This window comes from Nicotiana tabacum, chromosome 19 (genome assembly GCF_000715075.1).
Source record: "Nicotiana tabacum cultivar K326 chromosome 19, ASM71507v2, whole genome shotgun sequence".
Classification (NCBI taxonomy): Eukaryota; Viridiplantae; Streptophyta; class Magnoliopsida; order Solanales; family Solanaceae; genus Nicotiana; species Nicotiana tabacum.
In genome coordinates, this window is record NC_134098.1 from 14,622,766 (window position 1) to 14,638,500 (window position 15,735).

The following is a 15,735-nucleotide window of genomic DNA, read 5'->3' on the forward strand; positions in this document are numbered from 1 at the left end:
GTATATATGGCAACGTTTTGTATAACCGTAGCAATAAATCTATCTATGGTAACGGTTGGATAAATTATTTTTACTATCGCGACGGTCATTAATTTCCTCCTTATTTTTCACCCAAATTTTTTATACCCGCTAAAATGAAAGGGGCCCACAATCTGATTTTCAATTTTTAGTTTTTAGTTTTTATATCTAATAAAATACCAAATATGTAAACCCCTAATTTTAGCGTACAAGTCACAATCTTTAACATTTTCCTCCAGGCTCAACACCTCTATGCTTTCGGAAATTACGAGGAGACGTTCGACAATCTCTTCCAGGCTCAACAACTCCTCCATAATCGGCTGCACCAGAGACGGCATGCTAATCCTTTAGAGTTTCTCCAAATCTGAAAATCGGTAAATATACTCTTATTGCAAAAGTTTCTTAACTCATGTGGGTATTGATTTTGGGCCTCATTCATGAATTAATCAATTGGGTATATCAATCTTGAAAGTGGGTCTAAACTTGATTATATTCTCCTGTTGAAGGCTTAATTTTTAGCAGCTTTTTTAATTTGTTTTTGTTTAAATTTCTGGGTTGGTTTTGTGTTTTTGTTTAAATTTCTGGGTTCGTTGCTCGTGGGTTGATTTTTTGTGTTTTTGTTTAAATTTCTGTATTTCTGTAAGCTTCCTTCGTGTGGGATTTTGGTTCTGTATTTGTTTAATGGTTAATTTTGTGTATGTGTTTTGAAGTACAACCACTCCCAAAGCTTAAAGTCCAGATGCAGAGAAGCCATTGAAGAAACAAAGAAAAAGATAGATAAAGAAAATTCAATTCTATGAGAAAAAGGTGTGTTCTGTCTTTATGTACAAAGTGAAAAAAGTCACGGATAATTTAAATAATCTTGGGTTTGCTGCTTAATTATGCTTCTGGTTGGTTAAAGTTAATTTGATTCTTCTAATTTAATTAAGTATCTTGCTTTTGAAACTGTACTATGAACATAATTAAAAGGTTTCTTTATCAGTATGTGATATTCGTACAGTTCTTTTACTTTTGTACTACATTTTTGTTTTCAACTAGTTGTTCTTAGTCAAGATTGTGTGTCTTTTCTGCTTATGATTCCAAAAGCTAAAAGATTAGAACTCCTAATTCATTAGCTTATCTGCGCTTTAGCTGAATCATCAGCTTTAAAGTATATACTACTCCATATCTTTCTTTCTAGGTACACTCCACGTAATATTGTTCTTTTCTTGTTCTCCTTAATTCCTTTCTTTTTGTATCTTTTTTGCTACCAAAATCTATTTGCTTGTGGAAAATTATGTTAAATTTTTAAAAAGTGATTTTTTTTATTTTCAGGATAAGATTTTCTTTGGCTAAAAATTTAAGAATAATAAGTGCATCCAAGATTGGGGGAACAAGAAAAAGAAAAAACTCCAAGTGCTGCTTTACGTTTGATCCTATGTACCCATAGAATGCTATGCGTTTTCCACTTTAGGATAGACATAGATAATTTCTGTTTTCTTCTCGTTTCTCTCTGGCTCACAATAGGCTCTGTTGCTGAAATAAGATAAGTAGTAATAGTAATAACAGTGTTATATAGCAGTATATGCAGCTTCAGTTATGAATCTTCCCAGCTGCTACTATAAAGGAACTTTCAGGTTTTTGAAGCTCTTTTTGGAAAGTATATTGCTTTTTATAGGCTTCTTTGTTGTCGTTTAGCATTTACGCCGTTGAGTTCCTTCACACATCAACTCTACTTTATTCTCTAATTAAATATAAATACCTTCTTAATTTATTATATCATCCTTCCTTGCACTAAATATTGTAGTACTATTAAAATATTTTCATGTTTTTTACACTATTTCTCTTCTTGATTACATCACCAAGATAGAGTAGAAAATCTAGATACATCAGTACAAGCTATAAACATCAATGTTTTCATTATTTTTAATACATAATCATTTGTAGGAACAGTCGTGTGAAACATAATTATTTTTGCAGTTAAATTAGATCTATGATTTATTTTCTTAATACAGTATTAGACCTATCAATAATATTTTGTATTTATCTTTTGTTGAACCAATATATTATGTTGTTCACGTTCTAAATATTCAGCCTTGGATGTGAAATTAAATATCATATCTCCAATTTCCGCTCAACATCAACCTAGGGCTAGGAGATCTTATCCTTTAGGTGTCAAATTTTCTTTTCATAGAGAAAAGTGAATTGTGTAATTAACTTTGCAATCTCACACAGATATTGAAATCTATTAGAAAAATGTGCTTTTTAAAGCTTTCCAGAAACAATAGTTGACACTAATTGCTTGTTTATTTGCAGAAAACATCCGAAATCAATATCGAGAATCGAAAAAAGTTGAAGCATCCACACACTGCTGGCAAAACAAGTTCTACTCTAATCATCGAGGTTTGATTTTTTCTCTTTTTTTTCTTAAAGTATGAACTTGCTAACTTTGCATAAAAAGATTCTTATACCAGTTTTCATGTGACTAGGAAAAAAAGAAGGAAATGATTGATACTTCAGATACTCTATCAAGTAAGGATATCTTTGTGGCTACAAGAAAAAGAAAGCCTGGTCGAGTATACAAAGGCTCTTATGAGAATATAATTAGTAAAATTATAAGAAATTTCTAATTTAAAGTTTGTCGTGATTATTTATTTGTTCTTAATTATTAACTTAGTTTTATTTACTTAAACTTTTTTCTCTTGCATTTGGTTTGTAGGATGAAATGGAGAGAATACAATCAACTCAAGAAAGTGAAGATGGCAGTGATTCAGTTGACGTGTTTGCATCAGTCATGGGACCTGAGCACCCAGGTCGGGTAAGATTGTATGGACGAGGAGTTAACAAGACTGTCTTAAAAAAAATGAAAGATTTTGGATCCTCTGTAAATGCTACTGATGAGAGAATGCAATAAAAAAATAGAGAAAATGGAAGAGAGGATGCAACAAAGAATGCTGGAAAAGTTCAATGCACAAAAGGAAGCTATGGAACAAGATATTATGATGAACGTCGTTATACGACTTCAACGTATCAACCCCGATTTGAGACTTGATCCTGGCATGCTAATATTCAATGCTCGTACACTTGGAGAAGCTTTTTCTGCACAAGTTGTTATTCAACCAATCAATCGTCCATCTACTGGCAGTAACAATCAAGGTTAGTCCGTATCAAATGTTACACGTCTTCTCTTTCCTCTTCTTCTCCTCTTTTTTATGTTGCTTCTCTACCACTGTGTCACGGCCCGAAATTCTCACCTTTGGACCGTGATGATGCCTAACATTTTCACTTGTTAGGCAAGCTAACGCTAGAATAATATTATCTATTTTTTTAAATAATTTTTAAATTTATTAATAACAAAGAACAAATGCGGAAGTAAAGTCTAAAATATAGTGCATAATCCATAAAAATAACAGTGTCTAAATACCATCACAGAATTGGTGTCACAAGTGCACGAGCTTCTAGAATAATACAAATAAGAGTCTGAATAAAATAAAGCTGCCTGAAAATAAACACACAGCTAAAGTAAAGTAGATGGGGACTTCAGAAACTGCGGACGCAGTGCAGTTATACCTCAAGTCTCCTCTAGTAGCTGAAATCCGAGCAAGTCTATGGTACGCCGCTGGGACCAACTCCAAAATCTGCACAAGAAGTGCAGAGTGTAGTATCAGTACAACCGACCCCATGTACTGGTAAGTGCTGAGCCTAACCTCGACGAAGTAGTGACTAGGCTAAGTCGGGTCACTTACATTATCTGTATGCAATATTAGTAACAACAATAATAATAGAAATAAATCAAGTAACTCATTTATAATAATTGAAGCCAACTCAGCAGTCATAACCAATTATCATTTCCATCAATTCTGTTGCGACGTGCAACCCGCTCTCACAATATATTCACATTCAATTCTGTTGTGGCGTGCAACCCGCTCCTCCAATATATTCATTTTAATCAAGTTTGTTGCGGCGTGCAACCCGATCCTCCAATATGGATTTTTAATAAGTCTGTTGCGGCGTGCAACCCGATCCTCAAATATGGACTTTTTAATAAGTCTGTTGCGGTGTGCAACCCGATCCTCCAATATATTCATTTTAATTAATTATGTTACGGCGTGCAACCCGATCCTCCAATATATTCATTATAATTAATTATGTTGCGGCGTGCAACCCGCTTCTCCAATATATTCATTATAATTAATTTTATTGCGGCGTGCAACCCGCTCCTCCAACATTTTAATTTACCAATTCTTATAGAAGAAATTTCCCCAATAAATACAATAATTAATATAAAATTATAAGACAACAAGTATACAATATTTATGATTTAATTATGAAACAAACAAAGACAAATAACAAATTATTATGGAAATCAGAGAGAAAATATACAGTTTAATATTTAATATGGTAAATGTCAAATAACAATTAAGGCACATAATTCAAATAGCATGTAACAATTAATGCAGAAATTCAAGAATTAATATTTGACAAAGAATAAGAGAGAAACAATTATTATAATAATTAATTCATGATTTAAAATAATTTATGATTTTTCAAGTAAGCAGGCAAACAATTAATTTGATGACGTATAGACGCTCATCACCTTGCCTATACGTCGTTCACATGCAATTCACATAATAAATAATTTAAGGGTTCTATTCCCTCAAGTCAAGGTTAACCACGACATTTACCTCGCTTTGTAAATTCCAATCAATTATTCGACCACGGCTTTTCCTTTTAAATTTGTCTCCAAAAGCTTCAAATCTATTCATAAACAATTCAATATACTCAATACAAATCATAGGAATTAATTCCATATGAATTTACTAATTTTTCGGATAAAAATCTGAAATTCATTAAAATATTCAATAGTGGGACCCACGTCTCAAATCCCGGAAACACTCACGAAATCCGAATACCCGTTCCTCTATGAATTCAACCATACAAATATTATCCAATTCTGATATCAAATGGACCTTCAAATCTAAATTTCTCGTTTTTGGAAGATTTTAGAAAAATCTAATTTTTCTTCCATAAATTCACGAATTCATGATATAAACGAGTATGGAATCATGAAATATAATCAATATAGGATAAGGAACACTTACCCAATATTTTTCGTGAAAATCGCCCAAAATTTTTCCTTAACCGAGCTCAAAACGACCAAAATATAAAAATAATATCGGACTCTTCGATATATACACTGCCCAGGCATTTTCGCACCTGCGGTGCCTGGGCTCGCACATGCGAGCTCGCATCTGCGAAATGGGGCTGTCAGGCGAGGCCTCGCACATGCAGAGGAAAAATGCGCACCTCCGCTTATGCGATTATTGTGTCCGCTTCTGCGGACGCGCGGGTGCGTGCAGGTTTCCGCTCGGGCGCATCTGCGATTGAAGGCTCGCTTCTGCGAGTTCGCACCTGCGGTCAAAAATCCGCAAGTGCGATTACTCCAGAAGGCCAAATTTCAGATTTTTGCTTAAGTCCAATTCTTATTCCGATTTCGATTTGAATCACACTCGGGGTACTCGGGACCCCGTCCGAATATACCAACAAGTCCCTTAATACAATACGGACTTACTCGGGGTCTAAAATCACGTCAAATAACATCGAAATTGCAATTCACACCTCGATTCGAACTTTGAGTTTTAAACTTTTCAATTTGCAAATCTCGTGCCAAAACATATTAAATGAATCCGGAATGACTTCAAATTTGGCACACAAGTCATAAATGACATAACAAAGCTATTCCATTTTCCAGAATCAGATTCCGGTTCCGATATCAAAAAGTCAACCCCATGGTCAAACTTCGAAATCTTTAGCCTTTAAATTACTAGTTTCCGTTAAATGGTCATAACTTGAGCTAGGGACCTCCAAATTAAATTCGGGCATACGCTCAAGTCCCAAATCACGATATGAAGCTACCGGAACTATCAAAACCCTGATCCGGGTTCATTTGCTAAAAACGTTGACCAAAGTCAACTCAGTTGAGTTTTAAGGCTCTATTTCACATTTGTCACAACCCGAAATTCCCACCTTCGGACCGTGATGGCACCTAATATTTTACTTGTTAGGCAAGCCAACGTTAGAATAATATTAACTAAGTTTTAAACAATCTCTAAATTATTAAGAATCAAGAAAATAAAAGCGGAAGCAAAGTTTGAAATATAGTAAAATAATCCATAAAAATAACAGTGTCTAAATACCATCCCAGAATTGGTGTCACAAGTGCACAAGATTCTAGAATAAATACAAATAAAGTTCTGAATAAATAAAACTGTTTGGAAATAAATACACAGCTAACGTAAAATAGACAGGGACTTCAGAACTGCGGACGCCATGCAGTTATACCTCAAGTCTCCTCTGGTAGCTGAAATCCGAGCAAGTCTATGGTACGCCGCTGGGACCAACTCCAAAATGTGCACAAGAAATGCAGAGTGTAGTATCAGTACAACCGACCCCATGTACTAGTAAGTGCTGAGCCTAACATCGACGAAGTAGTGACGAGGCTAAGACGGTTCACTTACATTAACCAGTACGCAATATTGATAACAACAACAAATAATAGAAATAAATCAGGTAACTCATTTATAATAATTGAAGCCAACTCAGCAGTCATAATCTATTATTATTTCAACAAATTCTATTGCAGCGTGAAACCCGCTCTCACAATATATTCACATTCAATTTTGTTGCAGCGTGCAACCCGCTCTCCCAATATATTCCTTTTAATCAAGTCTGTCATGTATTTATTTCAATCAAGTATATATATAGACTTTTAAATAAGTCTGTTGCGGTAAGTCTATTACGGCGTGCAACCCGATCTCCCAATATTGACTTTTTAATAAGTCTGTTGCGGCGTGCAACCCGATCCTCCAATATTGACTTTTTAATAAGTCAATTGCGGCGTGCATCCCGATCCTCCAATATTAACTTTTAATAAGTATGTTGGGGCGCGCAACCCGATCCTCCAATATTAACTTTTAATAAGTCTGTTGCGGCGTGCAACCCGATCCTCCAATATTTCCATTTCAATCAATTCTTATAGAAGAAATTCCTCAATAAATGCAACAATTAATATATAATCATAAGACAACAAGCATACAACAATTATGATTTAATTATGAAACAAACAATGATAAATAGCAAATTATTATAGAAATCAGGGAGAAAATAGACAGTTTAATATTTACTATGCTAAATGTCAAATAACAATTAAAATACATAATTCAAATATCATGTAACAATTAATTCAGGAATTCAAGAATTAATATTTGACAAAGAATAAGAGATAAATAATTATTATAATAATTAATTTATGATTAAAAATTAATTTATAATTTTTCAAGTAAGCAGGTAAACAATTAATTTGACGACGTATAGACACTCGTCACATCGCCTATACATCGTTCACATGCAATTCACATAACAAATAATATAAGGGTTCTATTCCCTCAAGTTAAGGTTAACCCCGACACTTACCTCGCTTTGCAAACTCCAATCAATTATTCAACCACAGGTTTTCCTTTTAAATTTGCCTCCGAAAGCTTCAAATCTATTCACAAACAATTCGATATATTCAATACGAATCATAGGAATTAATTCCATATGAATTTACAAATTTTCCGGATAAAAATCCAAAATTTATTAAAATATTCAGAAGTGTGACCCACGTCTCAAATTCTGGAAAAACTCACGAAATATGAACACTCGTTCCGATACGAGTTCAACCATATAAAATTTTTCCAATTCCGATATCAAATGGACCTTCAAATCTAAATTTTTCGTTTTTGGAAAGTTTTACAAAAATTCCAATTTCTTCCATCTAAATCCGAAATAAAAGATGAATATAGGCTTAGATTTATGAAATACAATCACTATATGATAAAGAATACTTAGCCAATTCGAAATCGTAAAAAACTCCTTTGAAATCGCCCCTAAGCCGAGTTATAATTGAGGGTTTGTGAAAAATGGGAAAAATCCCGTTTTGGTTATGTTTTAAGTCACAGGGGTCAGGCCTTCTTCGCGTTCGCGAAGGGCCTGTCGCGTTCGCGATGAGTAGCAGTCCGTGGCTTTCGCGTTTGCGAGTCCTCCTTCACGTTCACGAAAGCTTTCCCCCTCTGTCCTTCGCGTTCACAAGGCATTGCTCGCGTTCGCGATGAAGGAATGATCAACCCTCCCCCAGGTGTGCCTAACGCTACGCGTTCGCGAGGAGCTTGTCACGTTCGCGAAGGGTAATTCCCCCATCGCTTCGCGTTCGCAACCAAACCTTCGTGTTTGCGAAGAAGAAAACTTCAGCTGCCCAGTTTACTCTTCGCATTCGCGAGAGTACCTTCGCGAACGCGGAGAAGGACATGCCAGAACACTTGCTGCACCAAAATACCAGATTTTCAAAGTCCAAAATATCCCGTAGCCTATTCGAAACTCACTCGAGCCCTCGGGGTCCAAACCAAACATGCACACAAGTCCTAAAACATCATACAAACTTGTTCGCGCGATCAAATCGCCAAAATAACACCTAGAACTACGAATCAGACACCAAATCAAAGGAAGTTTTCAAGAAAACTTTAAAACTTATATATGTTTACAATCGGACGTCCGAATCACGTCAAATCAACTCTGATTCTCACTAAATTCGGCAGACAAGTCATAAAATTATAGTGGACCTATACCTGTCTCTGGAACCAAAATACGGACCCGAGGTCAATAAATCCAACATCAGTAATTTCTTAGAAATCATTAAGCTTTCAAGCTTTTAATATTTCATCAAAATTCCATATCTCGGGCTAGGGACCTCGGAATTCGATTCTGGGCATACGTCCAAGTCCCAAATCACGATACACACCTATCAGAATTGTCAAAATACTGATCCAGGTCCGTTTGCACAAAATATTGACCAAAGTCAACTTAGTTGAGTTTTAAAGCTCTATTTTACATTCTAATCCATTTTTCACATAAAAGCTTTCCAGAAAATTGTACGGACTGCGCACACAGGTCGAAGAATAATAAATGGTGCTTTTTGAGATCTTAGAATACAGAATTACTTATTAAATTTAAAGATGACATTTTGGGTCATCACAACATTTTAATCCATTTTCACATAAAAACTTTTTGGAAAATTTTACGGACTGCGCACGCAAGTCGAGGAATAATAATTAGTACTTTTTGAGGTCTTAGAACACAAAATTACTTATTAAATTTAACGATGATATTTTGGGTCATCACACACTGTGCGCTCTCTCGCTCTCTCTCTTTCTAGCAATGTTTTACTAGTTTTAAAGGATATTTATGGTGGAGAAAGAGGGGTTGTTTGTGAAGTCATTTTAAGGGAGTTTTGGCTGAGTTTTGGAGTTGTTTCAGGGTCGATTGGAGATGGGGTTCACGCTGGTTTTCAGCTGGCTTCTCTGCTGGGATTTGCCGTATTTTTGGGTTGGTTTTGGAAGTAGAATTGCTGAATTTTGCAGAAGCTTTGGGAAGGTGATTTCTATAGCTGTTTTGCTGCATTTTTGGGCAATATTTGCATCTGTTTTGCTGCATTTTTGGGTGATTTTTGTAGTTGTTTTGCTGCATTTTACAGCAGCTTGAGGAAGCTGTTTTCTATTTGCATCTGTTTTGCTGTATTTTATGGTATTTTTGCAGCTGTTTTGCTGCATTTTGCAGCAGCTTTAGGAAGCTGATTTCTATAGCTGTGTTTGAAGAAAGGTCCAAGATCAAAACTTTAAACTGCACTTTGATTATAAAAGGTTAATCATTGGGGAGAAGAGGCAATGCACAGACTTTTTAGCTATATATATTGTTGTTTATGTCACGACCCAACTGGAGGGTCATGACTAGCACCCGGACCATACTTGCCGAGCACCAACGTACATTTTATCTAACCTTCCTTATTATCTTTAAGGGCCGACAAGATCAATATAAATGGTAGACATGGATCATGAATATCCAACAATGAAAGATAATGTCATGAACATACATAACATGGGACGACAAGACTGTTAAGAAACTATATATAAGGTACGAGCTACCATGAGTCGACACCTATCTATGAGCCTCTAAAGGAACATAAGTTCTACAACATTGCCGGAAATAGGGCCCCGACATACCCATAATGTCTATAACAAAAATGCATACCAAGACCACGGCAAATCCGGAGAAGGGATCTCGCCAATAACCGCTGAACTAGATAGCCTACTGTGGTGGGGGAGCTACGTCTACCCGTCTATCAGGACCTGCAGCACGACATGCAGCGTCCACAAATAAAAGGGACGTCAGTACGAATAAAGTACTGAGTATGTAAGGCAGGAAAGCATAAGTAAGAACAGTAATGTAAACAGGGATAGGGAATATACAACCTGTGACATCTGGGTACCTCTGAGGGCTACTGACATGAAACACATGATACATACATATATATACATAAACTTTTAAAATATACGCCTTTGTGGCATCACCATCATCATATCGTACCCGGCCGTAATAGGCTCGGTAAAACGTACCCGGCCATCATAGGGCTCGGTAGAATCGTACCCGGCCACGTGGAGCTCGGTAAAACCCAACTGATCAGTGGTTGCACAATAGGTGCCATACCCGGCCAACTATAGCGCGGCTCGGTAGAGTAAAATAGATACATATATATGATGCATGCTGGACTCATTGGAATCATATTTTGAACCTTTCGGAGTGACGTAAGGTCGGTATCCTTCGTACACGTTATTAGGATTAACTCTTCATCAAGAATCTTATAAGAATCAGGAACTACCAACAACATTGATAATATAAGAATAAGAGAAGTAACATCAATATCAATCGTTTCATAAGAAGGGCAGCAATGTAAGTACTGCTAGCTTCTAAGAGTAGAGTATCTTTGGGAGCTCATTCAATACATTATGTACAATCGGAGTCGTGCAAAAGAATGAAGGGGATAGCCTCACATACCTTGTATATACTGCCCAACCTCAAGCTATGCAAATGTCACGACTCCTTAGTCTACAATAAGAGAAATGACACTATCATTATCGTTTAAGCGTCATAACTATTATGTATCGACCGCAACCTATTTTACGATGAAACGGACAGCACCTCCCCTATTTATATGACTTCCCACAAGTCAATACAATCACCAAACAGCCCAAACAACATCATTAATAATCATATTGAGCCTCCAAAGCAGTCCACCAACTAACAACATTACTACCAAGCCTTTCGATATATATATTTCACAAGTTCTAGCATCAACGACTTAGCCACAACTTGGATAATCTTAAATATATATAGAGTAAGAGGTTCCTTACCTTAAACAGAAAGAACAACTCCAATTTGACCTTAATTTTCCACGAAATATCCCTTCAATTCTGCCACAAGAACAAGGAAGCGAAACTAGCAATTAATTTGGGTTTTTCGGCACTAGAATTACTTTAGAAGACTTGAAATCACCTAGGGTTGATATTAAAAACTTGAAGGTATATTTATAGAACATAAAACACTTAAAACAACCTCCCACATGAGCTGGAACAACACAAAAATCAGCAATAACAAGAAGAACAAGAAACTTACTAGCGCCACGGGATTCCCGACATTTGATTTGTGTTGTTTGCCCTTTGTTTGGGTCTTGGATCATGAGAGAACCTTGAGAGACTGTTTTTAGGGTTATAAGGTCTGGATATACTGAAAAATAATGACTTAAAATGGGGTTGAGGTATCTTATATATGTCCAAATGTCTTAAACCGCCTTTGTGGGCCCCATAGAGAGCAGCTTGATGCACTCTCGCGAAAACGCGAAGATCTCTCTATTCCGAGATCGTATCGGCAAACGGTTTAATGCGTTGCAAACTAGACTCATAGATATTCAATTTGATAGGTAGATCACCCCATAATTCCAAGCACATTGGGAGAACAATGCAGTAACATTTAACCTAAAGTTTAAGTAAAATTATAAACCTAAGTTGCGACAACTTTTATCGACTTTTGTTTCATAACTCGCTTGACTTCAAGACTTATGATACGGATATTATATAATTTAAATACATTAAAACATTACCTCTTGGGACAATTAATCACCTCTAGTGTTACCCGAAAATACGGGTTACAACATCCTTGATTCGTTTAACTTCTAATACTTGTTAACCACTCTTATACACCCTTGTATCGTTTAAGACCAATAGGATTAACTTCTTATCATCTCAAAGATAATCTCTTCTTGGATTTACGTCGACTAACTTACGACGTGATCTAAGGTACGCGAATTTGGGTTGTAACAAAACTGGAAGCTCTTCATACGTCAATTCCTCATTAACCTCAATAGTCTTAACCGGAACAATGAGTGTCGGGTCCTAATGAAACGTGTAATCTTTACTATCTTTCCTCTTCACGGATCTGTTAAGTTGAGTTCTAAATTACTTGTTAAGTTGATTTAGTTATTTGCCTCATTAATTGGCGTGTGGTAGAGTACGTGTGTCTTTTTGTACTTCTTGTGAACTATTTTTTAGAATTTTGCATTCTTGAGAGTATATTTTTATGTGTTGCTCATGCCTTGATCTCCAGAATATCTTTGTCCATATATTATGGGATAAACCACTATTTTGCCATCCAATTTTGGGATTTAATGCAGAATTTTATACTTTCTTTTTATCCTTGGTTTTTTGGACTAAGAGAATTTTTAGATCGGATTCTCTTGAAGGGATAATGACTTTATTTATACTCCTTTGTAGGTGGAGTATATGATGAAATGGAAGACAGAGGCAGTGATGAAGATCTAGACCTTACTTAAGAGAATTTTGAATTGCTATAGATGCATGTGGCGGTTTCTAGGAATGTTTGTTATTAACATTTTAAAACTTTTAACTCTTGAAATATCAAATGTATGTACTTGGTAACATTTCATCACTTCTATGGATTTATTAGCTTGTTGGAAAATTTCGATTATGAATAGTTCATTTTGTTATTTATATAAATTTTAGTGTTTTATAGTTTATATAAATTTTAGTGTATTAAAGTTTATTGTATATATATGTAAATCTTTATTTACAACAAGGGCAATATTTTCAATTCAATTAAACTGTTACAATAGCTAACAGAACCGTTGCCATAGGACATGCAAATCGTTCCAAAATAATCTAAAAACCGTTGCAATAGGTAGTTCAACCGTTGCAATATCTTAAAGAAATCGTTGTCATTTCTATAATAGCCGTGACAGTTTAATAGATATAGTAACGGTTATTTACCGTTGCATTAAACGTTATGGTAACGGAATTCAACCGTTGCAGTTGATAAGAATAATTGGTCCAACAGGAAGAGAAAAAACGTTGTGATAGACTATGCTATAGCAACGGTTATCTGAACCGTTCCAAAAATCGTTCCTTAAGCTCTATAGGCACGCGAGCTTGTGGAACGGGCGCTGAACCGTTGCAATATCTCTATGACAACGGTTTACCTATCTGTTTCAACGGTTTTTCATGTGTACCCATAGGTGAATTATCTTCGGGATATTTGAGAATTTTATCCTTATCACTCAAGTTGATATATTAAGAAAGAAGGCATGATAAATAGTACATGCCTCTTTAGTGTTTGACCACTTTTTTCTCACATTCAACATTCCACTCATTTAATTATAAAACTCAGATTTGTCTGTACTATAGTTTTGAAAACTGGTGGTGTCTCTTCCAGTTTATGAGATCATAGACAAGGTCGTCGTCATTGCCATATATAAATAAGACTTCACAAAAAAGATTGCATATTAAGGTTGTTAGAGAGAGGAAAAAAAACACCGATTGGGATTAATCTGTATCTAGTTTATCAAAACTGAAAAAGAGCATCTATTTGGGATTACATCACATTCCTTATTATTTCAAGAAGTTAACAAAATCTAAATCTCAAAAATAATTGTCAATTTGGAGAATTTGAATCACGAGTCATAACCAAAATAAATTGGTGTTCAAATATGGAAACTCTGGTTCTTTGTATTTTCTCGTTCCCCTTTAGATCTTACGGAAAAATATTGGTGGGGTGGTTGTGGTGTTGTGATGGAAGAACATGGGAAAGAATTGATGAAATCCTTTTAGAGAATAAAAAAAATAGAAAATGAAAAATTCGCACAAATGTTTTTCAAATGGCGCTTTAGATACAAAATTTTAACTCTTCACTCGCCTCTTATGCGTGTAAATCACGAGTGTAAAAGTAGTTTGTATTAAATACACGCAAAAAAGATTGTGTAAGGTAATTTTTGTTTTCTGAAGGTGTGATATAGGAATTTGGTCCATACATGTCCATAGTTTCGGGGTTAAATTATGTATTCTGCCAAGAAAGAATGACAAATGCTCTTATTATTTGCCGACCCCCCTTATGTACATCTGCATAATCATTCTTTCCCAGGCTGATTAGTTAGCTAGGTTAAGAAAAATATAAGGTGATTGTGTTATAAAGAGCATTAAGGATACATTGGCTTTCTTGAATTTCACTTTATAGCATATATACTGGTACTGGGCATATCCAAGAAAGACACCAGTTGTTTTGGTTTTCGTGTGGCCTTGCTGATAATTCAAATACAAGAACATCTTTCCATCTGTCATTTGGTATGATTATACTGGCTATAAGACTGACACAACGGGAGGAATCAGCTTAATATTAGAGCTTTGTTTTTAATGTCTTAGATATTTCAATAGCAATTCCATCTCACTTTTCAGAATTATTATCTTCAATTCTCATCATTTCAAAACATAACACTTTACTATAACCGAAAATGATTAAATACATTCCTGTATTAGTCGAATTAGTTAAAATATATCATTCTTTGAGTATCGGTTCAATTATACTCTTACATTTATACTATAAGCACTAATTTACCTTTAATTTAGACGGAAGGATACGTGACAAGATCAGAAATAAATAACTCACCTCAATTTTAAATACCCGATTTCTTTTGCAAATCCATCCACTAATTTAACCCATACCCGACCCTAATCTCCTTCTTCTCTCACACAAAGAAAGGGAAATCAACAAAATAACACAACTTGTTCTATTTCCCCAAACCCCCTCCCCCTTTTTCAGTCTTCTTCCCATACCCGCCCCCTCCCTCTGTTCATGTTCTTCCTTAGACCCCCTGCCCCCTTTTGTTCTTGGTCTTACCCAGAATCTCCTCAATTTGTATATTTTTTTCTGGGTCTTTTTTAAAGGATGACCATTTGTTTTGCATATCCTCAATGACAGGGAGAGATTGATTTAAAGCAAGAAGAAATGATCCAAACTTTCTACTGCTGAAATCTTTGGCAGAATTTTAAGAAGGAAACATGTGCACGCTTGAACAAAGATAACAACAAACAAGAAATGTCAGCCAAAATGATGAAAAGTTGAAGGATAAGCATTAGTGCACTAATACTGTTCCATCAATGATGCTCTCTACTGGTTGTCTTGTGAGAAAATTGCACTACATATATCAGTGTATATAGTCAACAAAAAATAATCACCAAGAAATGGTGCGAGCTACTGAATACATTGAGCAGAAATTATTTCCTCTTAGTAATCTATCCAATGCATGTTAAACCATTCATAGGGGCAGGAATGAATCAGTATTATTGCAAAGCAAGTGACTAAAAACCAGAGTACATACGTCCCCTCAGGGGCATCCAATAAAAGCAAAGTTCATACCATTGACAGCAGGGGAAAAGCTTTCTAAATAATGAATTCACTAACACTGAATTGCAACGTTTGGCATATAATGTTGACAGGGAGTCAAGAGTTGAAGAATATATCTCC

The 15,735-nt window shown here is 35.4% G+C and overlaps 1 protein-coding gene across 7 annotated transcripts; it reads left to right on the forward strand.

Annotated features, from left to right (window-relative positions):
- The first annotated feature begins 227 nt into the window (after positions 1 to 227).
- LOC107828056 (uncharacterized) lies at positions 228 to 12,915 on the forward strand. 7 transcript variants are annotated; one of them, XM_075239697.1, is made up of 8 exons: positions 228 to 392; positions 729 to 825; positions 2,314 to 2,400; positions 2,487 to 2,529; positions 2,717 to 2,815; positions 2,920 to 3,153; positions 9,349 to 9,465; positions 12,696 to 12,915. In XM_075239697.1, exons 6-7 carry the CDS (start codon positions 2,925 to 2,927, stop codon positions 9,432 to 9,434), a joined length of 315 nt encoding a protein of 104 aa, XP_075095798.1. In that variant the 5' UTR covers positions 228 to 392; positions 729 to 825; positions 2,314 to 2,400; positions 2,487 to 2,529; positions 2,717 to 2,815; positions 2,920 to 2,924; the 3' UTR covers positions 9,435 to 9,465; positions 12,696 to 12,915. The 7 variants fall into 7 exon arrangements, 6 of the variants coding, with proteins under 6 accessions (XP_075095798.1, XP_075095792.1, XP_075095797.1 ...); XM_075239691.1 differs by having other exon boundaries at positions 2,717 to 2,810; XR_001657669.2 differs by having other exon boundaries at positions 2,717 to 3,153.
- The last annotated feature ends 2,820 nt before the right edge of the window (positions 12,916 to 15,735 follow it).